The 27,342-nt window shown below is 41.9% G+C and overlaps 1 protein-coding gene across 3 annotated transcripts in view; it reads right to left on the bottom strand.

Moving 5' to 3' along the window:
• Window positions 1–27,342, bottom strand: part of LOC142743527 (transient receptor potential cation channel subfamily V member 1-like) — an 89,952-nt gene that overhangs the window by 39,760 nt on the left and 22,850 nt on the right. For all 3 annotated transcript variants that reach the window (XM_075854385.1, XM_075854383.1, XM_075854384.1), the window contains exons 4-6: window positions 22,024–22,176; window positions 7,228–7,368; window positions 3,157–3,455 (exon numbers count right to left, since the gene is read on the bottom strand). In XM_075854385.1, the coding sequence (XP_075710500.1) occupies window positions 3,157–3,455; window positions 7,228–7,368; window positions 22,024–22,176 (593 nt within the window). The remainder of the gene's footprint in view (window positions 1–3,156; window positions 3,456–7,227; window positions 7,369–22,023; window positions 22,177–27,342) is intronic.

Below are 27,342 nucleotides of genomic sequence, written 5' to 3'. Positions count from 1 at the left end.
GAAACAATATTGACAGGGACCCCATGGAGACGCAGGATGTGTTTGACAAACAAGGTAGCTAACGTCTTAGCATTGGGTAGTTTCTTGAGGGGCACAAAGTGGCACATCTTACTGAAGCGGTCTACTACAACCCACACCACCGACTTGCCTTGAGATGGAGGCAAATCGGTGATAAAATCCATGGAGATATGGGTCCAAGGTCTCTGGGGAATGGGCAAAGAATGTAGTAAGCCCGCTGGTCGGGACCTGGGAGTCTTGGACCTAGCACAAACCTCACAAGCGGCGACATAGGCCTTAACGTCTTTAGGCAACCCAGGCCACCAATAGTTTCTGGCAATGAGGTGCTTGGTACCCAGGATGCCTGGATGACCAGATAGTGCGGAGTCATGATTTTCCCTAAGTACCCTTGGCCGGAATTCCAGGGTAACAAACAGCTTGTTCTCAGGAAGGTTCCCGGGAGCTGAACCTTGATCAGCAGCAATTTCAGAGACTAAATCAGAATCAATAGAGGAAATGATTATACCTGGAGGCAAAATACAAGCAGGATCTTCCTCCGAAGGAGGGCTGGCCATGAAGCTACGCGACAGTGCATCAGCCTTAATATTTTTAGACCCAGCCCTATAGGTAACCAAAAAGTTGAATCTGGTAAAAAATAACGCCCATCGAGCTTGTCTCGGGTTTAGCCTCCGGGCAGATTCTAGGAAAACCAGATTCTTGTGGTCGGTAAGGACCGTTACCTGGTGCCTAGCCCCCTCCAGGAAGTGGCGCCACTGTTTAAATGCCCATTTAATGGCTAAGAGTTTGCGGTTGCCAATATCATAGTTACTCTCAGTGGGCGAAAACTTCCTGGAGAAGTAGGCAATAAGCCAGGGTCAATATGAAGCAGGGTCAAATAGTTCAAGAAGCTGCAGCAGGGCCAGGAAACCAAACGAGAAGAATCACAAGCAAGGAGGAACAGGAAAGGCAGGTATAAATAGACAGAGGGCGGGAGCTAGCTCCTTCTGGCCAGGCTGTGATAGGCTCTCCCTCTCCTAAGCCTGCCATCCTGAGTGGTGGAAGATGGAGTCAGTCTCACAGACATAGAAGCAGGTACAGACTGATTACCTATAGGCGTTGACACAGAAGCTGTGCCTGGCAGATCCTTAACACGTATAGTGTCTTTTTTTTACTAAAATGGTGAAAAGATGAACAGTTGTCTAATAGCCCCCTACACCTATTTGTTGACGCTGCCCCTTCTATTTTGGTGACTTTCTGATGTCATGGGTTATATAGCCAAACCTTGAACCTTTATTTTTAGGTGGTGTTGTGCATCTCAGGCTCGGTTTGGTTCTGAAACATTAAATTGTATGCATTCTTTACAAAACATTACTCTTTTATGTTGTGTGTTTAGTTTACTTTCAGAAAATGTATGCGTATGGGGGTATAATATGATTTTTTAAGTTATTACAAAAACAAAAAATAAACATACAAATTCAAACAAATAAATCTCTCCCATCTCCTACCAAAAAAAAAGAACCAGCAGACACAATTGACTAATTTTCCCTTATTCCAAATATCCTAATTTCTTTTATATTCACAGATCTTGCTCCTGATAATTGTTATTCAGCTCTCCATCCTATATTAATTATTTACTCTATAGACAACTCCTTAAATATCAGCTATAAGCTATTCCTGATGGGAAGAAAACTGGTCTGATCAAACTATTAATCTCAGCAAAATCCCAAATTGTGAAAAACTGGGGTTCGGATAAGACCCTTGAGAAAAGGATCTGGGTCCAGCATGTGAAATTGGTAATTGCATATTAAAAAATCTATTATTAAAGTATAAATATTAAAAATAACAAGACAACCTGGGAAAATAGAACTGCCAGGTTGCGCAGGAGTAGTCTCAATGCACCCTTAGTACTCCAGATTGATCCAAGAGGGAGGAAAGGGTAGGGGGAGGCGTTATAGGGGGAGGGGTTATTGGGGGGAAAAAGTAAGAATTATGTTGGTTGTTAAAATAAGGGCAAAACAAAGTTTTATAATTTCTCCCATCACTTTCCTTTCTTACATCCCTGGGTTGGACTTGAGGGACATATGTCTTTTTTCAGCCATACTAAACTATGTGACTTTGTAAAGAAAATTTGTGGGGAAAAAAACAGCAATAAGTAAGCACAGAATGCACTGAAAACAATTAATCTGCAACACAGCAATGTTTAGGGGGGACACACCGACTTCCTTATTTGGGAGGAAGGGGACGAATCCCTAAAAAATTAGGGGTGATGCTGTGATGAGCATTGTCGGCACTCTCTGTCAACTGTAGCGAGCACAAAATAACAAAATCTGCTGCGTGTCCAGGGGTCTAAGTGCAGATCTTACCTGTGGAATTACCTGCGTTTATCAGCAGTTTTGATGCAGATTTTCTGCATCAAAATCTGCAACTCTTGCATGCAGCCTGAAATACCTTGTTCACACAGTGCAGATTTGCTGCAGATTTTGGCAGTATTTTCTAAGCCAAAACCAGGAATGGAACCTAAATTAAATACATTTTTTAAAGAAGGCCTTAAAGGTCTGCTCTCCTGGATCCAATTCTGTTTTTGGCCTAAATGGGTTTTTCACTACTGGACAACTGATAATCCAACGGATAGGTCATCAGTATAAGATCGGAGGGGCTCCGACACCCGGACCCCGCTCCGATCAGCTGTTTCGGCTGCCTCCGGGCACCGTACATCCATGCCGGAAGCAGATAACTCCGGCCACGGAATAGCGGCCGAGCTGCAGCTCTGCTCCTATTCAAGTGAATAGGAGCAGAGCTCCGTACGTCAGCATGGCCGCTATGCAATGTATGAAGCCAACTACTTCTGGCTCCGTGCATACTGTCCAATGACATCCGATGCCCGCAGGCAGTCGAAGCAGCTGATTTGTGCGGGGTCCGGGTGTCGGATTCCCACCGATTGTATACCGATGACCTATCCAGTGGATAGGTCATCAGTGGTCCGGTAGTGGACAACCCCTTTAAAAAGTGCAAGCAAATTATATACAACAATACTGTAAAACTGTTTAACCTTCTGTGTTTGGATCTTATAGCAGTCTCATTAGCTGTTAGGATGGTTGTTCCACCAACATAATCTATGAAGAATAATATAAAGCTCAATAAAGTTTAATTGTGACTCACATCAATTTTACCCATTTTCGCTGCCAGCTTCATAGGAGTAAGTTGGTCACAGTTTTCCAGGTCTTCAAGTTTCATCTGTGGATTGATCTTGACTGACTTCTTCAGAATGTCATCATACATGTTAGTAATAATCTCAGTATTCTCTTCAGTGTCATCAGCGACTAAGACCAGTGCATGTAGAACTGTATTTTTATGGCTGTCAACGGCATGCAAATCAGCTCTGTCATATGGGTTATATAGCAAGTAGTTCACAATATCGGGTTGGTTGGTGCAGGCAGCAAGTGAGAGAGGGAGTTCTCCTAAAAAGTAAAGATTTTCTGAGGCTATTATGGACTCTTACTTTAGTGCAACATCTCTAAGACATGGATTTTACTTGTGTTTGAGCAGGATCTGAGCACCTATTACTCCCAAGTCTGAATTTCTGAAACCTCCTGATACAAAAATATGAAGTGACGAAGAAAAAGAACTCTAAAACAGTGTGGTCTACAGATGTCTGTGGTTTGGCTATTAACCCGACTTATATTTCAAGGCTCTATAATGGGTCAGACGTTGACTTACAGGGTAGCCGCCTATAGAAACAATATTCTACACATTATTTAGCATTCATCCTTTTCTGAACCCTTGGGCCTCATGCAAACAAGCGTAGTGGTGTGCACAGGCCGTGATTTGCGGCTCGGACGAGTGGCACCCGCGGCTGCCCGCAAATCACGGGCCGTGCACATTGCCGTGTACATTCATTTCAACGAGCCTGGACCACAAAATGCGACCGTAATAAGACATGTCCTATCTTTTTGCGGTCCAGGCTCCCAGGCAATGCACGGACCGTGGAAACCACGGTCGTCTGCATTTGCCCATTGAAATGAATTGCGGCCACAAAAATACGTTCGTGTGCATGGGGCCTTACATTTAGAGGCTCCGGAAAAGTACATTTGGAGAATACCAACATACCAAATATATAATTAACATCTTGTCCAAAGGCATGCACACGGCCGTGCCCGTAATCACAGGCCGCGAAAGTATGGGAGAACAGCCCGTAAAAAACAAAAAGTAGGACATGCTCTATAATTCACGGCACAGTTCTATGGCACGGACACCCTTCCGTAGCGATACAGAAAGGTGTCCGAGGCCAATAGAACCAGGCAGGTCCGTAATTGCGGAGATTTTTTACGGTCGTCTGCATGGGGCCTAAGTTCCATGTATTTAACATGTGGTATAAACCGATGTTGTTCAAATGAAGTTACATTAAAGAGAACCCGCCACCTCTCAAAACAATTCTGGAGCATCTTTTGTAAGAGATGTGCATTGTGTTGTTCCTGTTATTTCTCCTGGAAATGTATGAATACATTGACAACTGGGTGTTACCCTGCCACTTATCAAAGGGTTGTGTCTCTATACAGTCTCATCCTGTCCAATCAGTACTGACAGTGTCAGAGTTAACAGGGGTATGTTCACACGACAATGCCAATTACGTCTGAAATTACGGAGCTGTTTTCAGGCGAAAACAGCTCCTGAATTTCAGACGTTTTTGCAAGTGCACGTGTTTTTCGCGGCGTCCATTACTGATGTAATTGGAGCTGTTTTTCAATGGAGTCAATGAAAAACGGCTCCAATTACGTCCCAAGAAGTGACATGCACTTCTTTGAGGCGGCCGTCTTTTTACAGTGTAAAAAAAAAAGCCCGTCTGCACAGAACACCGTAAGACCCATTGAATTCAATGGGCAGATGTTTGCCGATGTAAAACGCCTGAATTACGTCCATAAATAGGGCGTGTGAACATACACTTATTGGTATAGGAATGGTAACACGCAGTTGTCAATGTATTCATACATTTCCAGGAGGAATAACAGAGGAATGGCATGACAAGTTCTAAGAAACATTGCATCAAAATTGTTATTTCATAAGTAATGTGAGTATTTACTAAAACAGACATGTCAGGAGAGCCGGCAGCTCATATTCATATTTAAATTAAAGGGGTTATATGGGCAGGGGACGTTTTTTCATACTGATGACCTATCGACAAGATAGGTCATTAGTACAAAATCGGTGGGGGTCTGACACCTGGACCCCGCACCGATCAGCTGCTCCGGCTTCCTCCGGGCACCGGATGTCTGTACCGGAAGCAGATGGCTTCGGTCACAGTATAGCAGCCATGCTGCAGTACTGCAGCTCTGCTCATATTCAAGTGAATAGGAGCAGAGCTGCAGTTCTGCAGCACGGACGCTATGCAGTGTACGGCGCCATCTGCTTCCGGCTCCAACTACTGCATACCCTTCAAAACATTCGGAGCTCGGAGGTATCTGGAACAGCTGCTCAGTGCTCAGACTCCCACGATTATATACAGATGACCTATCCTGTGGATAGGTTATAAGTATGAAAAACCGTCCCATTCCCGGACAAATCCTTTAATTATAATTTTGATTTTCTAAACTCTAAGGCTATGTTCACACGCTTAACAAAAAACGGCTGTAAATACGGAGCTGTTTTCAAGCGAAAACAGCCCCTGATTTTCAGCTATTTTTTAAGCAACTTGCGTTTTTTGCGGCGGTTGTTTTGGCCACTTTTGGAGCTGTTTTTCTATTGAGTCAATGAAAAACGGCTCAAAAACAGCTCAAGAATTGACATGTACTTCTTTTTACTAGATGTTTTTTTACGCGGCCGTTTTTAAAAACGGCCGAGTAAAAGACGCCCTGTGGGAACGGAACACCGTTCTTCCCATTGAAATCAATGGGCAGATGTTTGGAGGCATTCAGCCCCCGCATTTTTAGCCGTTTTTCAGGGCGTTTACGGCCTGAAAAACAGCTGAAAATAGGTCATGTGAAAATACCCTATAAGCTCCTGCACATTGCCATATTATGGCTCTGTGCAAACTACAAATTGTAGGCTGGATTCACACGAGCGTGTGCTTTTTGCGCACGCAAAAACGCGGCATTTTGCCTGCGCAAAAGGCACTTAACAGCTCCGTGTGTCAGACCTGTATGATGCGCGGCTGCCTGCTTTTCGCGCAGCCGCCATCATTATGACACTCCATTTGGATGTTTGTAAACAGAAAAGCACGTGGTGCTTTTCTGTTTTCATTCATCCTTTTCACTGCTGTTGCGCAAATCACGCTTGTCCCACGGAAGTGCTTCCGTGTGACATGCGTGGTTTTCACGCACCCATTGACTTCAATGGATACGTGATGCGCGAAAAATGCTCAAAGGACGGACTTGTCGTGACTTTTAAGCAGCGGACTAACGCTGCGTAAAAATCACGTAACTGTCTGCACGGCCCCATAGACTAATATAGGTCCGTGCGCCGCGCGTGAAAATCACGCGCGTTGCACGGACGTATAACCCGTTCGTCTGAATAAGCCCGTATAGCGTTGTAATACAGCAATCATGGAAGCCTAAGGGTATGTGCACACGTAGTGACCAAAAACGTCTGAAAATACGGAGCTGTTTTCAAGGGAAAACAGCCCCTGATTTTCAGACGTTTTTTGAGCAACTCGCGTTTTTCGCAGCGTTTTTGCTGCGTTTTTTACGTCCGTTTTTGGAGCTGTTTTCATTGGAGTCTATGAGAAAATGGCTCCAAAAACGTTCAAAGAAGTGTCCTGCACTTCTTTGACGAGGCAGTCATTTTACGCGTCGTCATTTGACAGCTGTCAAACGACGACGCGTAAATGACAGGTTGTCTGCACAGTACGTCGGCAAACCCATTCAAATGAATGGGCAGATGTTTGCCGACGTATTGTAGCCTTATTTTCAGACGAAAATTGGAAAATAAATAAACGAAATCGTGTCATGTTCCATCAGATGCCATATTACAGAGGTAATGTCATCTAAAAGCATTGTTTCTAGGGGAGAATATTTCTACAATGGTGCATATGGAGGCCCTATATATCAGTATACAGAGTGCATTCACCTCTCTACTACAGAGCCATAGGGATTTTGTGGGCTGCTATACAAGCGAACTAGCTCCAACGCAGTGTGCATGAAGCCTAAAGATAAAATATATTACAGTATTGCATTCTTATATTACACATGATTATTCATTTGATTTACTTAGTTCATTGTCATGTTTGTAAAAACTTACCAAAGTAGAAACTGACACCTTTCTTTTTCTGCTGGAAAAACAGCCCTTTCGCAGATGCATTCACATTAGCCTCGTTTTCCATCAAAAGCTTCACTAGATTTAAATTTCTCTTTTCTACTGCTATGTGTAGTGCTGTCTGTCCTGTGGGAGACAAAGAGCTTAATGGCAGCGTTTTGTAGAAAAGACATGCTAGGGGTGAGCTTAAAGGGCTTGTCTGGGCAAGGGACCGTTTTTCATACTGATGACCTATCCACCGGATAGGTCATCAGTATATGATCGGTGCTTGTCCGACACCTGCCTCCGGTCGCTGGACGTCCATGCCGGAAGCAGATGTTCCGGGCACAGAATAGCGGCCGAGCTGCAGTACTGCAACTCTGCTCCTATTCAAGTGAATAGGAGCAGAACTGAAGTTCTGCAGAACGGCTGCTATGCAGTGGTCAGAGCCATCTGCTTCCGTCTTTGTACACTGCATACTGTGCAATGACATCCGGTGCCCGGAGGCAGATGGAGCGGCTGATCTGTGCGGGGTCCGGGTGTCGGACCCGCACCGATCATATACTGATGGCCTATCCTGTGGATAGGTCATCAGTTGTCCGGTCATGGAAAACCCCTTTAAATGTGTTACTCCTGGGCTGTAATGCAAAATCTTTACCAGGGCCCCACCTCCTGTAGGATGTGCCACTTAGGGTATGTGCACACACACTAATTACGTCCGTAATTGACGGACGTATTTCGGCCCAAGTCCCGGACCGAACACAGTGCAGGGAGCCGGGCTCCTAGCATCATACTTATGTACGATGCTAGGAGTCCCTGCCTCGCTGCAGGACAACTGTCCCGTACTGAAAACATGATTACAGTACGGGACAGTTGTCCTGCAGCGAGGCAGAGACTCCTAGCATCGTACATAAGTATGATGCTAGGAGCCCGGCTCCCTGCACTGTGTTCGGTCCGGGACTTGCGGCCGAAATACGTCCGTCAATTACGGACGTAATTAGTGTGTGTGCACATACCCTTATAATTCTGGTGCCCTCTTATCTAGCAGAGGGGCGTTTGGGTGATCTGCATATATATTAACCCACTGCCAGGCCAAAAAGTATCTAGGACAGGGAGCTTCTTGTCTTAATGGGCAAACAACCTTACCTATAATTATGGTCCTTTAAAGAGCTAAGGGATACAGTGACATAAAAAAAAAAAACATGACCATACCAAAGCAACAAAGCAAAATAAATTACATACACATAAATAACTTGAAACATAAAATCAAGACCGGTGTGGACATACCGTGTTTCCCCGAAAGTAAGACAGTGTCTTACTTTCTTTTTATCCCCAAAAGCCCCACTATGTCTTACTTTCGGGGTATGTCTTATATTAGAAAAAAATTGGCTAATTTTTTGCACTTTACTTTATTATTTATTATTTTTTTATTACTATGGTCTGTCCCTCAAAGGTCAAAAAAGACCTTTGGGGAACTTTATATATATTTTTTTCTTTCTTTTACACCATCTTTTCCCCTGTAACTGGAGCTGCACAGCAGCCCCAGTTACAGGGGAAATCAGCCCTCTCATAGTGACGATTGTCACTAATAGGGCTGTGCTGGGTCTTGTTAGACCCAGCAGCAGTCTGTCACTAACGGGACCCGGCGATCATGTGACCTGTCACATGATCACCGGGAGGAATAGAGACAGCGCCGCTGCTGCTGTCTCTATTCCTATACACAGCGTTCATTGAACGCTGTGTAAAAACACATCGGAGAAGACAGAAGCAGCTAAAGCTGCTCCTATCCTCTCCTCAGGGTCCCCGGCAGTCACTGACAGCCGGAGACCCGACATTCAGCTGCCCGATCGCGCGGGCAGCAAGTTAAAACCCGAGCCGTAAAAAGTCTATGGCTCGGGTTTTAAGGAGGAGGCGGCATTGACAAGTGCTGGGGGTGACGTATGGAGAGGGGGGCGGCGCGGAAGTGGGCAGGAGGCGGCAATACCCCCGTGTTTCCCCGAAAGTAAGACATATGTCTTACTTTCGGGGTACGGCTTATATTAGCCGACCCCCCTGAAACCCCCGATACGTCTTACAATCGGGGGTGTCTTACTATCGGGGAAACACGGTATTATATGTGCAACCTATGGAGCTGCACAGTGGCCCAGTAGATTATAGATTTGCCATTTTAAATGCATCTTCTTATTGTGTGTTAGACTGCATGTAGCATAGGAGAAAGAGCTAATGACAATGGATCAAGTTATTGGTGGATTCTTTAGAGACATGAGGGAGTGCGCTTTAAAACTATTGGTGATATATTGGGCCCATATACTGTTCTTGTACTGGGGCCCTCTGCCGTCTGTGTCTGTCCCTAAATGGAGGAATCACAAGGGCAGTATCACACATGATAGGCTTACATACAGGGCCCAGGAGACAGCATCACGCATGATAAGCTTAGATACAGGGCCCAGAAGACAGTATCACACATGATAAGCTTAGATACAGGGCCCAGCAGACAGTATCACACATGATAGACCTAGTTACAGGGCCCAGCAGACAGTATCACACATGATCAGCGTAGATGCAGGGCAAAACAGACAGTATCACAAATGTTAGGCTTAGATACAGCGCCTAGCAGACAGCATAATGCATGATAGGCTTAGATACAGGGCCCAGCAGACAATATCACAAATGACAGGCTTCGATTCTTGGCTCAGAAGGCATTATCACGCATGGTAGGATTAGATACAGGGCCCAGCAGACGGTATTCCAGATGAGAGACTTAGATACAGGGCCCAGCAGACAGTATCACATATAACAGGATTACATTCAACCTTTATCTAATCCTATCATGTGTGATTCTCTCTTTTTTGGCCCTGTATCACATAACGTTGTGACGCTGAAAGGCGTCAGGACTCAGGGCTAGCTCGGGACCTGACTCAGGAGCAAGGTGGGTAAGTATACTGTTACTGTCGTAAAGGGGCTCATGTAGATTACTGTAAATGTAGATATATGTCATGTGGTGCAGGGGGTCATGGGCTTCAAGGCTGGGTCACAATTGCGACCGCTGCGACCACTATAGCTACGGCACTGAACTCAATGGTAAGACGGTACTCGGTAAGCTCCCATGCTCCCTCTAGTCACAGGCAGCCAGCATGTTAGCTTTTAAATCTATGTCTATGCAGGGGATTCGGACCTCTGTATAAAAAAACAGAGTTCCGACAGCTTTCAAAATATATTAGGAAATGAGAATGCGCAGAATTTTGGGCCTTAAAATGACATGGTGATAAAAGGTGAAGATCCACTTGTATAGACATTCCACTCTTTGATTATTCTAATATTTACATGAATTATTGATATCATAGTAATGTTTGTGTGTCTTTATTTCTCCCAAGGCATACTAGGTTAAAGTAAATGTACAGAAGGAAAGACGGACATTTTTTTAATTCTTTTGTATACATGTATTTCCATGGCTAAAAAAGCATCTGCATTGAATTTAATATGACTGCCATGGCTAACAACCAGATGATGTCTAAATAGACTTACTCTAAACTAACTTTACACTTAGGGTAAGTTCACACAGGGTGGATTCGCTGCCTTAAGGTACGCAGCGTATCCGCCCCGGCGGCCGCAGGGAATTTCTGGTGAAAAAACCACACCAAACAAACTGCGTTTTTGTAGTGCAATTTTTAGCCATGCAGCAAAAACTGCGGCACAACCGCACCGTGTGTATACACCCTTTATTACTTTAATTACTTAAACTCATCAAACCACTTCATACCGATTAGAACATGAAATTATGAAATATATAATCAAATATGAACCTCGGGGAGTTATATCTGAGTTTATTTATGAAAAGAAAATCTAGTGGAATAAAACAGATTACACTTCACATTCACTTTTCTAATACAGGATAAACTATAAAAGTCTAAATTTCGCATTAAATTCACTGTGAATCTGTGTCAAAATCCGCATATCTTAAATGAAGCTTTTGGCATGGATTTCTTCCTTTACATTGCAAACGCACAAATTCACAGCAAATCCTCAACTTAACAGGCATGCTACAAAATTCACAGAATTCTCTCTAAGCCGAAATCCGCAGCGAAAAAAATAAGTGTGATGGTTGTTGTTATTATATTGTTTATAATGGTAAAGGGTTTAACCCCTTAACGCTCCAGGACATACTATTATGTCATGGTAAGTGCATCGTTCGCGCTCCATGACATAATAGTATGTCATGGAGTAAACACGGCGCCGTTCGCGCGGGGCGCGTGCATGAGCTGTGATAGCTGCTGTTTCCGACAGCAGACTATCACTGCTCAATGTGCCGGGACCGATCGCGGTGGTCCCCGCAGATTTAACCCCTCAGAAGCCGCGTTCAATAGCGATCGCGGCTTCTTAGGGGTTAATCCGCCATCGCCGGCCTGCTACACGATAGCGGCCGGCGATGGTGACTATGGCAACCGGACACCAAAAAATGGCGTCCGGCTATGTCATAGACGGAAGCCTAGTGGGTCCTGACAGAGTCAGGACCCACTATGCTTGCTGTCAGTGAGTAGCTGACAGTTCTAATACACTGCACTACGCATGTAGTGCAGTGTATTAGAATAGCGATCAGGACCTCCTGCCCTCAAGTCCCCTAATGGGACAAAGTAAAAAAGTAAAAAAAAAGTTAAAAAAAGTTGTGTAAAAATAAGAAAATAAAAGTTTTAAAAGTAATAAAAGTAAAAATCCCCCTTTTTCCCTTGTCAGTCTTTATTATTAAAATAAATAAATAAATAAACAAATAAACTATACATAATTGGTATCGCCGCGTCCGTAACGGCCTGAACTACAAAATTATTTCGTTATTTATCCCGCGCGGTGAACGCCGTAAAAAAAATAAATAATAAACCGCACCACAATCACAATTCTTTGGTCACTTCACCTCCCAAAAAATGGAATAAAAAGAGATCAAAAAGTCGCATGTACCGAAAAATGGTACTGATCGAAACTACAGTTCGTTACGCAAAAAATAAGTCCTCGCACGGCTTTTTTGAAGGAAAAATAAAAACGTTCTGGCTCTTAGAATAAGGAACACAAAAAGTGAATGATTGTTTACAAAATGTATTTTATTGTGCAAACGCCATAAGACATAAAAAAAATATAAACATCTGGTATCGCCGTAATCGTATCGCCCCGCAGAATGAAGTGAATGTGTCATTTATAGCGCACGGTGAACGCTGTGAACAAAATAGAACAAAAAAACAATAGTAGAATTGCGGTTTTTTAGTCACCACGCCAACTAAAAATAGAATAAAGACTGATCAAAAAGTCGCATGCATGACATGAAAACTGCAATGGATTCCTCAGGGGGTCTAGTTTCCAAATTGGGGTCACTTTTGGGGGTTTTCCACTGTTTTGGCACCACAAGACCTCTTCAAACCGGACATGGTGCCTAATAAAAAAGAGGGCTCAAAATCCACTAGGTGTTCTTTTGCTTCGGAGGCCGGTGCTTCAGTCCATTACCGGCCCGAGGGCCACGTGTGGGATATTTCTCTAAACTGCAGAATCTGGGCAATACGTATTAAGTTGAGTTTCTCTGATAAATCCTTTTGTGTTATAAAAAAAATGGTATAAAGAGGATTTTCTGACAAAAAAAAAAAAGTAAATGTCACCTCTACTTTGCTCTAAATTTCTGTGAAACACCTAAAGGGTTCATAAACTTTCTACATGCTGTTGTGAATACTTTGAGGGGTCTAGTTTCTAAAATGGGGTGTTTGATAGGGGTTTCTAATATATGGGCCCCTCAAAGCAACTTCAGAACTGAACTGGAACCTAAAAAAATAAATAAATGAGGCAATACTTCGCTTCTCACATTATACTGATAATGAGTCGTGCCCACCCCGAGATGACCCCATTTTGACCGTTTGTATAAACGGAGACCCCTATTAGACCGTTTCAGTGCCCGGTTTTCCCAAGCATACACCCCCGAGAAGTGTATTTCTATTGATGAGTCCCTGGTACATTTTAAAGCGAGGGTTCAATTCCGCCAGTACCTGCCGGGTACTGGCGGATGTGCAGGCCAGAGGGGAACTTTCCTGGAATTTCAAGATCTAATCTTTAGGGACCAGGAAGGGGGGGCACCCAGTACTTCTGGAAGCGAGGCCACACGCATCGTACCAGGGCAACACTTTCCAAGAGAAGTTCCCCAAACCGGTGGAAAGGGAAAGAGTCAAAAGAGGTGCAGAGTCTGCTATAAGAGGGGGATAAGGAAGAACACAATATACCAATGTGACATGTGTCCCGAAAAACCAGGGCTCTGTATAAAAGATTGTTTTAAAATGTATCATACATCCCTTGATTTTTAATTTACCGTGATGCACTCCGCACAGCTTACCCCCCTCATCTTTCCCTTCTGAGCCCTGCTGTGTGCCCAGGCAGCTGATAACAGCCACATGTAGGGTATTGCCGTACCCAGGAGAACCCACATTACAATTTAAGGGGTGTATATCTCGGGTGGCGCATGCTGGGCACACTATATCGGACACTGACATGCCATATATATATATATATATAAAATTGCAAATCTCACTCTGCACCATCTGCTGCGCATTATCTTTTACACAGTACCTGTGGGGTCAAAATGCTCACTACACCTCTAGATGAATGTCTTAAGAGGTGTAGTTTTTAAAATGGGGTCACTTCTCGGGGGTTTCAACTCTACTGGTACCTCAGGGGCTTCTGCATACATGACTTAGCACCAGAAAAGCTCCAGTAGGCCAAATGGTGGTCCTTTCCTTCTGAGCCCTCCCATGGGCCCAAACGGCAGTTTATCACCACAAATGGGGTATTGCCGCACTAAGGACAAATTGGGCAACAAAATGGGGTATGTTGTTCCTTGTGAAAATAAGAAATTTTGATCAAAAATGACATCTTATTGGAAAAAATATCATTTTTTTCATTTCACAGCCCAATTCAAATAGGTGCTGTAAAAAAACTGTGCGGTCAAAATGATAACAAAAACCATAAATGAATTCCTTGAGGGGTGTAGTTTCCAAAATGGGGTCACTTCTGGTGGGTTTCCATTGCTTTGATACCTCTGGGGCTCTGTAAATGCGACATGGCACCCGAAAACCAATCCAGCAAAATCTGGACTCCAACAAACACATAGCGCTCCTTTCCTTCTGAGCCCTCCCATGGGCCCAAACGGCAGTTTATCACCACAAATGGGGTATTGCCGCACTAAGGACAAATTGGGCAACAAAATGGGGTATGTTGTTCCCTGTGAAAATAAGAAATTTTGATCATAAATTACATCTTATTGGAAAAAATATCTTTTTTTTCATTTCACAGCCCAATTCAAATAGGTGCTGTGAAAAAACTGTGCGGTCAAAATGATAACAAAAACCATAAATGAATTCCTTGAGGGGTGTAATTTCCAAAATGGGGTCACTTCTGGTGGGTTTCCATTGTTTTGATACCTCAACACCTCTTCAAACCTGGCATGCTGCCTAAAATATATTCTAATAAAAAAGAGGCCTTAAAATGCACTAGGTGCTTCTTTGCTTCTAGGGCTTGTGTTTTAGTCCACGAGCGCAGTAGGGCCACATGTGGGACATTTATAAAAACTGCAGAATTTGGACAATACATATTTAGTAGTATTTCTCTGGTAAAACCTTCTGTGTTACAGAAAAAAAATTAATAAATTTGAAATTCAGCAGAAAAAATGAAATTTGCAAATTTCATTTCCACTTTGCTTTAATTCCTGTGAAATGCCTGAAGGGTTAAAAAACTTTCTATATGCTGTTTTGAATACTTTGAGGGGTCTAGTTTTTAAAATGGGGTGTTTTATGGGGGTTTCTAATACATAGGCCCCTCAAATCCACTTCAGAACTGAACCGGTACCTTCAAAAAAAGGCTTTTGAAATTTTCTTAAGAATATGAGAAATTGCTGTTTATGTTCTAAGCCTTGCAACGTCCAATAAAAATAAAATAATGTTCAAAAAACGATGCCAATCTTAAGTAGACATATGGGAAATGTGAACTAGTAACTATTTTGGGTGGTATAACCGTCTGTTTTTCAAGCAGATGCATTTAAATTCTGAAAAATGCTATTTTTTGTAAATTTTCTCTAAATTTTGCAATTTTTCACAAATAAAGACTGAATATATCGACCAAATTTTACCACGAACATGAAGCCCAAAGTGTCACGAGAAAACAATCTCAGAATCGCTTGGATAGGTTTAAGCATTCCGACGTTATTACCACATAAAGTGAAATATGTCAGATTTGAAAAATGGGCTCTGAGCCTTAAGGCCCAAACTAGGCTGCGTCCTTAAGGGGTTAATACTGGTGGTCTAGAGAAGTGGTTCTCAACCCAAGGGGGAAAGTGCCACAAGCCTAGGGGATATGCCGTCTTCAGTTGTTGCTTGTTTGTGGGTCTTTCTGCCCTAAGTTTTGTCTTAAGCAAGTGATATGCATGCTGGATCGGGTTGAGATTTGGTGAGTGACCTGGCCATTGCAGAATATTCCACTTCTTTGCCTTAATAAACTCCTGGGTTGCTTTCGCAGTATGTTTTGGGTCATTGTCCATCTGTACTGTGAAGCGACGTCCAATCAACCTTGCTGCATTTGGTTGAATCTGAGCAGAAAGTAGATCCCTGAACACTTCAGAATTCATCCGGCTGCTTCTGTCTTCAGTCACATCATCAATAAACACTAGCGATCCAGTGCCTTTGGCAGCCATGCATGCCCATGCCATCACACTGCCTCCACCATGTTTTACAGAGGATGTGGTGTGCTTTGGATCATGAGCCGTTCCAAGCCTTCTCCATACTTTCTTCCTCCCATCATTCTGGTACAGGTTGATCTTAGTTTAATGCTGTTCCAGAACTGGGCGGCTTCTTTAGATGTTGTTTGGCAAAGTCTAATCTGGCGGTTCTATTTTTGAGGCGGATTAATGGTTTGCACCTCTGTATTTGCTCTCATTAATGTCTTCTCTTTATGGTAGACTCAGATACTGATACACCTACTTCCAGGAGAGTGTTCTTCACTTGGATAGATGTTGTGAAGGGGTTTTTCTTCACCATGGAAAGAATTCGGTGATCATCCACCACTGTTGTCTTCCATGGACGTCCAGGCCTTTTGGAGTTCACAAGATCACCAGTGCGCTCTTTTTTTTTTTTCAAGAATGTACCAAACTGTTGATTTGCCACTCCTAACATTTGTGCTATCTCTGATGGATTTCTTCATTATTTTCAGCCTAACGATGGTCTGTTTCACTTGCGTTGAGAGCTCCTTTGACCTCATGTTGTGGGTTCACAGCAACACCTTCCAAATGCAAATGAAGGCCCCCAGGGCTGACTTCACTCTGCCTCTGTTAAGCCCTGCCTGTAAAAATTCCGATATACTGCAATACATTAGTATTGCAGTATATTGTACCAGCAATCTAATGACCAGTGGTTCAAGTCCCCTAGGGGGCCTAATAAAATGTGTAAAAATACGTTTTTAGTAGTGCAAAAAAAAAGTTTAAAAAAAAAACCCTTGTCCCATTTTTCCTCTAAAGTAATGAAAAAATAAACACAATTGGTATTGCTGCATCCGTAAAAGTCTGAACTATTACAGTATAGCATTATTTAACGCGCACGGTCAAGCCGTAAAAAATAAAAATTGTAAACCACCAACATCGCAGTTTTTTGGTAACCTTAGCTCCTAAAAAAAATTGAATAAAAATTGATCAAAAAGTCATATGTACAAATAAATGGAGCTACAGCTCGTCCCGCAAAAAATAAGCCCTCACACCGCTCAGTGCACGGAAAAAGAAAAAAGTTATGGCTCTCAGAATGTGATGAAACCCCAAAAAAAAATTTAACAAACATTTTTTGCTTTTAAAGTAGTAAAATATAAAAAAATCGATGTAGATTTGATATCACCATAATCGTATTGAGCCACAGAATAAAGTTAAGTTGTTGTTTTTACTACACGGTCAAAGACGTAAAAACGGGACCCAAAAAATAATGGAGGAATCACAGTTTTTTCCAATTTCAGCCCGCAAATAATGTTTTTTCCAGCTTCTGAGTACATTATATGGTACTGTAAATGCTACCAATAGAAACTACAACTCCTCCCGCAAAATATAAGCCCTCACACCACTGCATTGGCGGAAAAATAAAGGGTTTATGGCTCTTGGAAGGCGGGAAGTGAAAAACGAAAAATCCAAAAAATGGCTCGGACCTTAAGGGGTTAAAGAGCTGTAATTCCTAAACCCTTCCTCAAATTAGGATGTGAATACCCTCAAATTAAAGCTGAGATTCTGCACTTTAAGCCCATATTGATTGTATAACTGTATATTCAATATGTTTTGATAAACAGCTAAAATGCCAAAACTTGTGTCACTGTCCAAATAATTCTGGACCTAACTGTAGCAGACGCAGTGCCCCATGGAAATGTGATAAAGACTTGAAGGAAAACTGAGATTTTCTACTGAAATATTTTTCTACCCTCTTGTAGTAATGTTGAAATGTATGGGAAGAGAAGCTGTTTGGCTTTGCATTGCCCCTCTATGGTAGTCATAATAGATGGAGTATCGTATACTTATCGTTAACATCAAATCATTAGGCTGTTTTCACACACACACACACACACACACACACACACACACACACACACACACACACACACACACACCATTGAACAGCGTTTTTCATTGCCTTTTTTTTTATGGGGGATAAAATGCAGCGGCCAGATGTCTACTTTTAAAAATACCATAAAAAATAAAGTTTTGAACTTCAGGGCTTGTGTTAAGGAGGCCTTAGAATAAAAATTAGAGATTCCTAAAATGTAAAGATATGTTCACACGTAGGAATTTTGCAGGCGGAATCCATCTCAGAAAATTCCGCCTCCAATTCATTCCAATGGGAGTCGGACTCTTATTTCTCCCGATAGCTGATTTTTTTCAGCTAGTGGGAAAAAGAAGCGTCTTGCTCGTTCTTCGGTCGTATTCCGCCCAAACTTCCCATTGAAGTTAATTGGAGGAGGAATCGTCCTGCCAACGGCAGGAATAGTTCCGTGATGGATTTTGCGACGGGACCTGCAAAATTCGATCATGTGAACTAGCCCTAAGAGGTTGACAAACACTAAAATCTAAAACTGTATTCTGATAATAAATACAAGTTTGGAGCTACATCCTGTATATTGCCATTCTCCCTCTCATACTAGAGATTAACATTAATCCCAGATGCCCCTACCTAATGCTTGAATATTTAAACATTTATCATTACGTAAATCGGCCAAAAAAGCATCTGCAAAAAAATCCACTAAGAGATACCAGAGCCATTAAGTGATTATCAGATTTATCTATTTCTTTCACCTCCGCCTTTGTACAAATAACATTAGCGAAGCATAATTACCATTAATGTATTGTGATTGTGAACCATTTCGTCTACAGACAATAAAAGAAATGCTTTCAAATGTATTAATAAGAAATGATGTTTTTTCCTTGGAATTGATTTTCATCCATTGACTTATCCTTTTATAAGATCAGTTTTATGAACAATATGACAAAATTCACAATGCAGAATAAGAATTGTTTGCCCGGCCTATCACTGATACCATATCATCACTGATTCCCTTAAAACAGACTAGTTTTATAGGGATATATTAATGGGATGTCTATTGCTAAAATCCCAAAGCCAAAGCTAAAGCCAAGAGATGACTTTCAATGGGGTCACAGAAGAGAGACAAAGACAAAGTGGTCTCATGGGCACTACTACAAATTGTGATTAGTTTGTTCAACTCTTAAAGAGGATATTCACTTTGGACAAAAAAATGTTGTCATAGTCTCTAGACAATAAGCGGATCTCAGGATATATCTAGGCCGGGACGCTCAGCTATCAGCTGTAAAATGTTGGGGAACTCAGCAGCAAGTGTTCAATTATTCTGTTCAATTACAATTCCCCAGAAGCTGTTTCAGAGTTTACAACCAATATGGCTCCACTTCCTGCTGTCACTTGGCCAAAACCAAAAAATAGAAATATACCAATATCTTTTTAAGTAAAACATAATTACAAGACTATGGCTACGGCTCTAAAGTCTGATTTATTATTTTTCGGCTAATTTTATATTTTGGGTAGAAACCTTCTTTTTAAAAAGGAAACAGGGCTCCATTTTAAAATAAAAACAAACACAAACCACACAAAGTGGGGGAAATGGAAAATTAATGCTCCGTACTAAAGATACAAATTAACTGTAAAGGATCTGCCAGGCACAACTTCTGTGTATACTCCCATAGTTAATCAGTCTGCACCTGAGTCTGTGTCTCTGAGACTGACTCCATCTTCCACCACTCAGGATGGCAGGCTTAGGAGTGGGAGAGCCTATCGCAGCCTGGCCAGACGGAGCTAGCTCCCGCCCTCTGTCTATTTATACCTGCCTTTCCTGTTCCTCCTTTGCTTGTGATTCTTCTCGTGTGGTTTCCTGGCCCAGCTACAGCTTCTGACTATTTGATCCTGCTCCATACTGGCCCTGGCTTACTGACTACTCTCCTGCTCTGCGTTTGGTACCTCGTGCACTCCTGGTTTTTACTCGGCTCGTTCACCATTCTTGTTGCTCACGGTGTTGCCGTGGGCAACTGCCCCTTTTCCTTTGCTTTGTGTTTCCTTGTCTGTTTGTCTGTCGTGCACTTACTGAGCGTAGGGACCGCCGCCAAGTTGTACCCCGTCGCCTAGGGCGGGTCGTTGCAAGTAGGCAGGGACAGAGTGGCGGGTAGATTATGGCTCACTTGTCCGTTTCCCTACCCCCGTCATTACATTAACATTTCCATACTAAGTATTTCAGGAAAATGCTTAAAGTTTAGCTAAACGTTTGACAAACTTCTGACATGTCATAATGACATATCAGAAGTTTGGATTGGTGGGGGTCCGAGCACTGAGACCCCCCACAAATTGCTAGAACGAAACAGCCGAAACGCTCGTGTGAGCGCTCAGCCGCTTCGTGTCTGTTTGGCTTTTTCTGAAAAGCCGATGTATCGGAGTACGGGCTCATACACTTTATATTGAGCCCATACACCGATACATTTATTTCCGGAAAAAGCTGAACAGACATGAAGCGGCTGAACGCTCACACGAGTGCTTCAGCTGCTTCGTTCTAGCGATTGGTGGGGGTCTCAGTGCTCGGACCCCCACCAATCCAATCTTCTGACATATCACTATGACATGTCAGAAGTCTGTCAAACGTTTAGCTACACTTTAATACCTTTTCTTTCTTAATTAAAATGATAGTTGTAAATACAATGTAAGATTTTGGAAGGCAGTCATCTGTAATAACATTATAATCAGAAGACTGTTATATGACATGTCCCTTTGTTATAATCAACCTTGCAGTTCTACTTAATTATAATACATCATAATACTTTACAATTAGAATAATATGACACATTTTTTATTATAATATTACACATTTTTTATTATTATAGGAGAAGCTCTGCAGGTGTGATTTGTATTACACTTTATTACGGAAAGTCACACGATGTTAATAATGCTTATGTATACTACTTATCATTGCTTAACATTACCCTGAGATGGATTGTCTGGACATCTTTATGCTTCTTTATTTGTTGACTGCAGCAACAAGACACCACAGTCATATCACATTGGAGCATTGCGTTATATGGGTGATCACTCTTACTCAATGTTAGAATTATACTTCGGGCAAAATCCCACCCCAGACCCTAAATCTACATGGTTGCCACTAATCAAGGGATCTGAGTTCCCAGGCAGGTTAAAGCAGCCACTGCCCAGAGTATACAAGAAGGCTATATAGAAAACAAAAAGAAAAAGAAAAGAAAAGGTATTCCAGAAATATACTAGGCACTCTTGGGTTAATAGAAATTTATGAAAATTATTTTATTTTGAACAAGAAGGCTGCAGGAGTGCCCTGCCAGAAGGCATCTGTGAAACTTGTCAATTGGCAAAGACAATAGGGGTGAGACATGGGGCTTGAGATAAATGCCTCCACTCAGGGCTAACTGCAAACCGACAAACACGCTGAGGTTGTAGAGAGGAGAGCTCCACAGATACAGAGGAATATATCCGCCAGTCAGAGTGGGAGAAGGTTCAAGTGACCTTTATTGTTACTAAATTTGTGGTTCGGAGAGGAGGTTGTTTATCCATGTCTGTGTTACCGCCTAAAGGCAGTCAGGGGAATAGTCAAAGGGGGTGCAGAGGTAGAGGTCGCACCCGGGCCCTGGTGCCTGAGGGGGTCCAAAGACTCCTGTGTCACATAAGAAGTCACCAGTGATATAAATGGTAGGTGAGGGGCCCTGGCAGGCCTTGTTCACACGGCGGTAAAAAAAACGACGTGTAAACGTGTCAAAAACGCTAGCGCTTTTTAAAATAAAGGCGTTTCTTTACAAAGTTTTTGACTCTTTTTTTACGCGTTTCCGGGGCTTTTTTTAATTAGGACTCTGATTGACTATGGGAATTAGGCGTATTTTCGGCTTGTTTTACTCGCCAAAGAATTGACCTGATGCTTCTTTTTTTTTTTACCCATGCGCATAAAAAAACACATCATACGCACTAATAATGCGCTTTCCAATTGATGTCAATGGAAAGCTTAAACCATGCATTTTTACTCGTTTTTGATGCATTTTTCTGCGTGTAAAACGTGTAAAAAACGCGTCTAATACACTCCATGTGAACAAGGTATTACAGATTTTGCATTAAGGACCGGGGGCTTTAAATTACCCCTCTGGGGCTATATCTGTTCCTTGTCAGAAAACCAAACATGTTCAGACACTGCCTACTGTATCAAATATATTTTTAGTGTTTTGTTGACTTCACTTACCTTTATAATAGTCATTAGTATAGGCTGCATTAACCAGTTCTTTCAAATGACCAGTGCTCTTAGCAGCCTCCAGCAATATTGGGATGGTGTCATTCATTCCGTTTCTTAGATTCCACATGGCCTTTAATAAACATGTCTTTCCAGTATCAGGATCTGGTTATTAAAAATAAACATTGAGTCTATATCTGGTATATGCTTGTAAAGTACAGAAATGAGTAATATTTACTGTTAGTCTATTACACTTCTATGGCCCATTTCAAGCTTATCGACCAAATAGAATTGCACTGAAAGTACAAAAACATGGGTTGTTTTATCTTGTTTGTCCAGAATAATCATCTACTGGGCATAACTTTCTAATATAGCTGTGGTCTATAATTTAATTACACAGTATCCTGGGGTAACATATGTAAAAATATGTTAGACACATCCATTGGAATCACACAACTGCTTATTATTGTAAGTAAAAACGGCAAACATTATGACATAAAGATATATTTCAGAAACATGAAGGTTAAACTACTGGTTTGTCTCTGAGCTTTCAATTATCTAAGTTTTTGTAACAGCAAAATGTAATTGACCTACATATTTAGTTTTCTTTGAAAATTAAAGGGAATTTCACATGGTATCATACTTCAAACACTTTAATTTATGTAACCGTTATAACTATTCTGCAAGTAAGGGCAGATTCAGACGAACGTTGCGTTTTTGCGCGCGCAAACAACGCTGCGTTTTGCGCGCGCAAAAACCATTTGACAGCTGCGTGTGTCTTCCGTGTATGATGCGCGGCTGCGTGATTTTCGCGCAGCCGCCATCATAGAGATGAGGCTAGTCGACGCCCGTCACTGTCCAAGGTGCTGAAAGAGCTAACTGATCGGCAGTAACTCTTTCAGCACCCTCGACAGTGAATGCCGATCACAATATACAGCAACCTGTTTAAAAAAAAGAAAAAGTTCGTACTTACCGAGAACTTCTCTCCCGGCCGTTGCCTTGGTGACGTGTCCTTGGTGACGCGCCTCTCGACATCTGGCCCCCACCTCCCTGGATGACGCGGCAGTCCATGTGACCGCTGTAGCCTGTGCTTGGCCTGTGATTGGCTGGAGCTGTCACTTGGACTGAATTGTCATCCCGGGAGGTCAGACTGGAGGAAGAAGCCGGGAGTTATCGGTAAGTCAGAACTTCGTTTTTTTTTACAGGTTCATGTTTATTGGGATCGGTAGTCACTGTCCATGGTGCTGAAACAGTTTAACTCTTTCAGCACCCTGGACAGTGACTATCTCCTGACGTCACGTACCGGAATTTTTTTTGCCGGGTTCGGCCAAAACGAAGTTCGGTTCGATTGTCCGGGTTCGCTCATCTCAAAGACACTCCATTTGGATGTTTGGAAACAGAAAAGCACGTGGTGCTTTTCTGTTTACATTCATCCTTTTGACAGCTGGTGCGCTGTTTCAGTCAGTTCGCACGGAAGTGCTTCCGTGCGACCTGCGTGGTTTTCACGCACCCATTGACTTCAATGGGTGCGTGATGCGCGAAATACGCAGAGATATTGAACCTGTCGCGTTTTGTAAGCAGCGAACAAACGCTGCGCACAAATCACGCACTGTTTGAACTGCCCCATTGACTTCTATAGGGCTGTGCGTGGCGCGCGAAAAATACGCGGCCTGCACACACGAAAATCACGCTCGTGTGAATCCCCCCTAATTCTGGCTTTATATGAAAGTTTTAATAATAATAATACCAATAATAATATTAAAAAAATATATGATATTTGATCTAAAATTTAATCAAAAGTGGATTCAAATTTTATCGAAATGGATTAAAAATGTACGTAGCGTTATCCAGCTGCACGGGTACATAAGCAATAAAAACCTTTGTGTTTGCAAGAATACTCCATACCCACCAACTGTAGTCTTACCTTTGAGGCTTGCAGATGCTTCTGACTGTTCATTGGTTTCTACTAAAAGGACCTCACGTTTATTCGCTGAGCAGATGAATGTTATTAGTTGCTTTTTGGGAGCAGCCATGTTGAATAAAGAAGAGGCTGATTGTAATGTTTCCCAATAGGATTAGTAAACACGTGCCCCATGATCATTATCAAAGTGACTGCAAAGAGCATCTTTTACTCAGGAGGACACAAGTTGTCTGTTCATTATGGCGACAGCCGATTTAACTAGGAACTGTGTAATGCTTCATTTCCCCTGTAGAGGCACTGCAGGGAAATTGAGCACTTGCTGATCAGTTTCCCCACAGATTACAGATGATTACTTGAGGTCTCAGCAGCCAGACACCTTGTGATCAGCTTATCTGGGGACCCATCTAACAAAAACAAATATTCCAAACCAAAGAGCCTTTAAGTGGTTTTTCAATCAGCAATTCCTTATTTGTTAAAAAGAAGAACTCATTTCTAGAATGTCCAGTGACTAACGGGTGATCTATCAATCACCAATGCCCTTCAATAATGGACATGTGCTGATAATAATAATTTAAAAAAGAATTGCGGCTTTGGCCTGAAGTTAATACCCAATGCCCTTTGTAACAGAGCTCCAGTTTAGCAACTTAGTTGTCAGTAAAAATTTCGATCAGGGTCCCCCTCTTTTGGTCTGAATTCCGTCCCCCCCGTCCCCTTAGTGCCTTTCTAGTCTAATTATTTTCCCTAACTTGGCCCTTATCAGTATAGGGCTGTTTCCTTTTTTAGGCACTTTGACTTTGCTATATTTACCTATGCATTTCTTTCTATAGGAGATTTTTAGTATTTACGTGTGGGGATCCGTGCATCATGTGTTTGTCGCTCCATTTTATATTCTGTATTTTATTTTATATGTAATAAAGATGTTGTATTTTGCATTATACTGGTTACCCTGCCTGTATTTTATGATAGGTGTATTTGATTTGTTATCCAGGTCGGATCATTTATTGGTGATTTGTGAGTCCTCTGTTGGAGGAAAAACCTCTATATACATTATTTAATAATAGTCCTAAGAGAATATATCACATTCTAGCTCAGAATAACGGTATAGCACCAAAAACAGGCACAATTAGCAGATGAGTGCTGTATGTCGAGAAGATACATTACTACACATTAACCTTTAGATTCGGAGTTCCATCTTGGCTTCACCATGTCTTTTATATATATATATTTATGTGTGTGTAGTCATTTTCTGTCATTACCAGTTGTACTGGTCTCATTGATATTTTTGCACATTTCTATATCTGATTACTATAGATAATGTAATATCTCCATTAAAAAGACCTTCCAGTAATTAGAACAAAATAACACAGGATATGTGCAATGAGGCATGCAAGAAAAGGGCTGAGTGCTTGTGTATAATCTGTGATTTTAAGTGCTTTTGTTCCTGGCTGTGAACTCCACTGATTATTTAAGACATTATAATAAGAATGATCTAGGTACAGTCCTGCCAGGACCTTACTCCTCAATTACAGAACAACATTTCACAGCAGTCCTTGATGTCCGGGGCATGGATATTACTGCATGGCCTTTGCTTCTCTCTTTATCTGTATGTAGATGTACAAGCTGTACATTTATTGCTGCTCCTAGTAGCAAGCAGAAGGAATATAGGAATGGTAGACAAACATTGACTCAAAAGGGACATGAAGGGAAAGAGGGGACAAAAGAGATCGCAGATATCACGTTGAGGCAATTGCGCAGGCTAGTGGGCCAAGAAAGAGACCAGAAGACCAGGGATGCAGCCTATGAAAATCGAATCAATAATATGTTTTTGCGAATAAAAAAACATCCTGGCAGCCTTAAGCTGGCCATTGATCATTGATGTAACAAATATTGAAAATGATTGTTAACAATAATCTTTACATCTGTGACCCTTCTAAAGTCAGCGCTGATTATTATCTTTTTCTCCAGGTGCTAGATGGCATATACCTCCTGTTGATACAGTAAAAGCAGACCTTTATTTCTAATATTATATAATAACAATATCATAGCAAATGAAGTGGCAATATTCAAAAATGGGTCAACAAGTGAGCTACATTGTGGGTAAAATGTTTTTTAAATTTATTCTAATAGATGCTATCCTGGAGTATCTCAAATTAACTTATAACTTCATATCATCATGGGTTTATGAGGGATCGCTCCTGTCAAACTAATCCGATCATCTTCTGAAGAGGTAAGTTCTAGACTAGACGGGGATGAGTTGTTTGATGTCAAGTCAAACTAGCTCTCAACTCATCTTCAACTCAAGGGGCGGACATATATTATGTGAAACCTGTGCAGCTGCACAAAGGCCCAGTAGGTAAGGGGGCCCACTGCTACATTAAAAGCAGCCAGAACCTTTTAACTGTCTAATAGATCAGGGACGGACTCGCCCACCAGAGTACCAGATAATTCTCCAGTGTGCCCAGACTCTGACCCAATAATGGATCCCAAAATATCTAGCAGAAGTCAACTCAATTTGAAGCTAACTTGGGAGCCAAGCACTTGCCACTAGGGTCTATTTCTTATGGGGATTCACAAATAATAACCTATTAGACCTTATTGATGATATGCCCTATGTGTACAATGATAACAAGAAGTAAATGTGCATGAATTCTGTAGAGATTGTGGATGGGCTCTCAGAATCATTCTGTCTGTTGGGCCCAAGGGTCCCCAGTCTGGCGCTGTATTAGATTACATGTAAAGGATTGAGCTAATTAACTTCATAGCTCACAATTACTGATGCGTTGTAAGAGATACTTATGGAGGTGCACTATGATGTGCTATTGGGGAGCGAGGAGCTCATATACTATTTTTGCACAGGGCTCCTTTGTGTCTGTTCAGATCATGGAGGGGGTTCCTGATTACGGGACCCATATTTATTGACGTATAAAACGGTCTTTGAAAATTAGTTGTTTATATCAAAGAACCCCTTTAACAGTGTCCAAATATAAAACACAACCACCATCAGCTGCTGTGCTACTTATTAACCTTTGCTGCAGATTTCCATAGCAATAAGATACAATGTGATCATCTGTAAAACACCAGAGAGCGTCAGCTGATGCATCCTCTTGTGACTGGGCTCCAGCTTAGACAAAGTGCCTTTTCAGGAAGCATGGTTATACACAGAAGATAAAAGCCCTTAAATAATCCTTTAAGTGTTGGAAATCAATCAGAAGTGAAAACCGAATTAACTGATCAACGAAGCAATTTAATAACAAGACTAATTTAACTGAAAGCCCAGTAATGTCTCACTTAGCTACTTGAAATGTTACAACAAGCAAAAGTTATGTAATTATAAACTATAAAAAAAGAATTTTCAAAAGTTTGTTCTAATTATATGTGGGATTCTTATCTTATCTTAACAAATGTAAAGT

Source organism: Rhinoderma darwinii, chromosome 2, assembly GCF_050947455.1.
Source record: "Rhinoderma darwinii isolate aRhiDar2 chromosome 2, aRhiDar2.hap1, whole genome shotgun sequence".
NCBI lineage: Eukaryota > Metazoa > Chordata > Amphibia > Anura > Rhinodermatidae > Rhinoderma > Rhinoderma darwinii.
The sequence above is the reverse complement of the archived record's forward strand: the minus strand, read 5'-3'. Positions and strand labels throughout refer to the sequence as shown.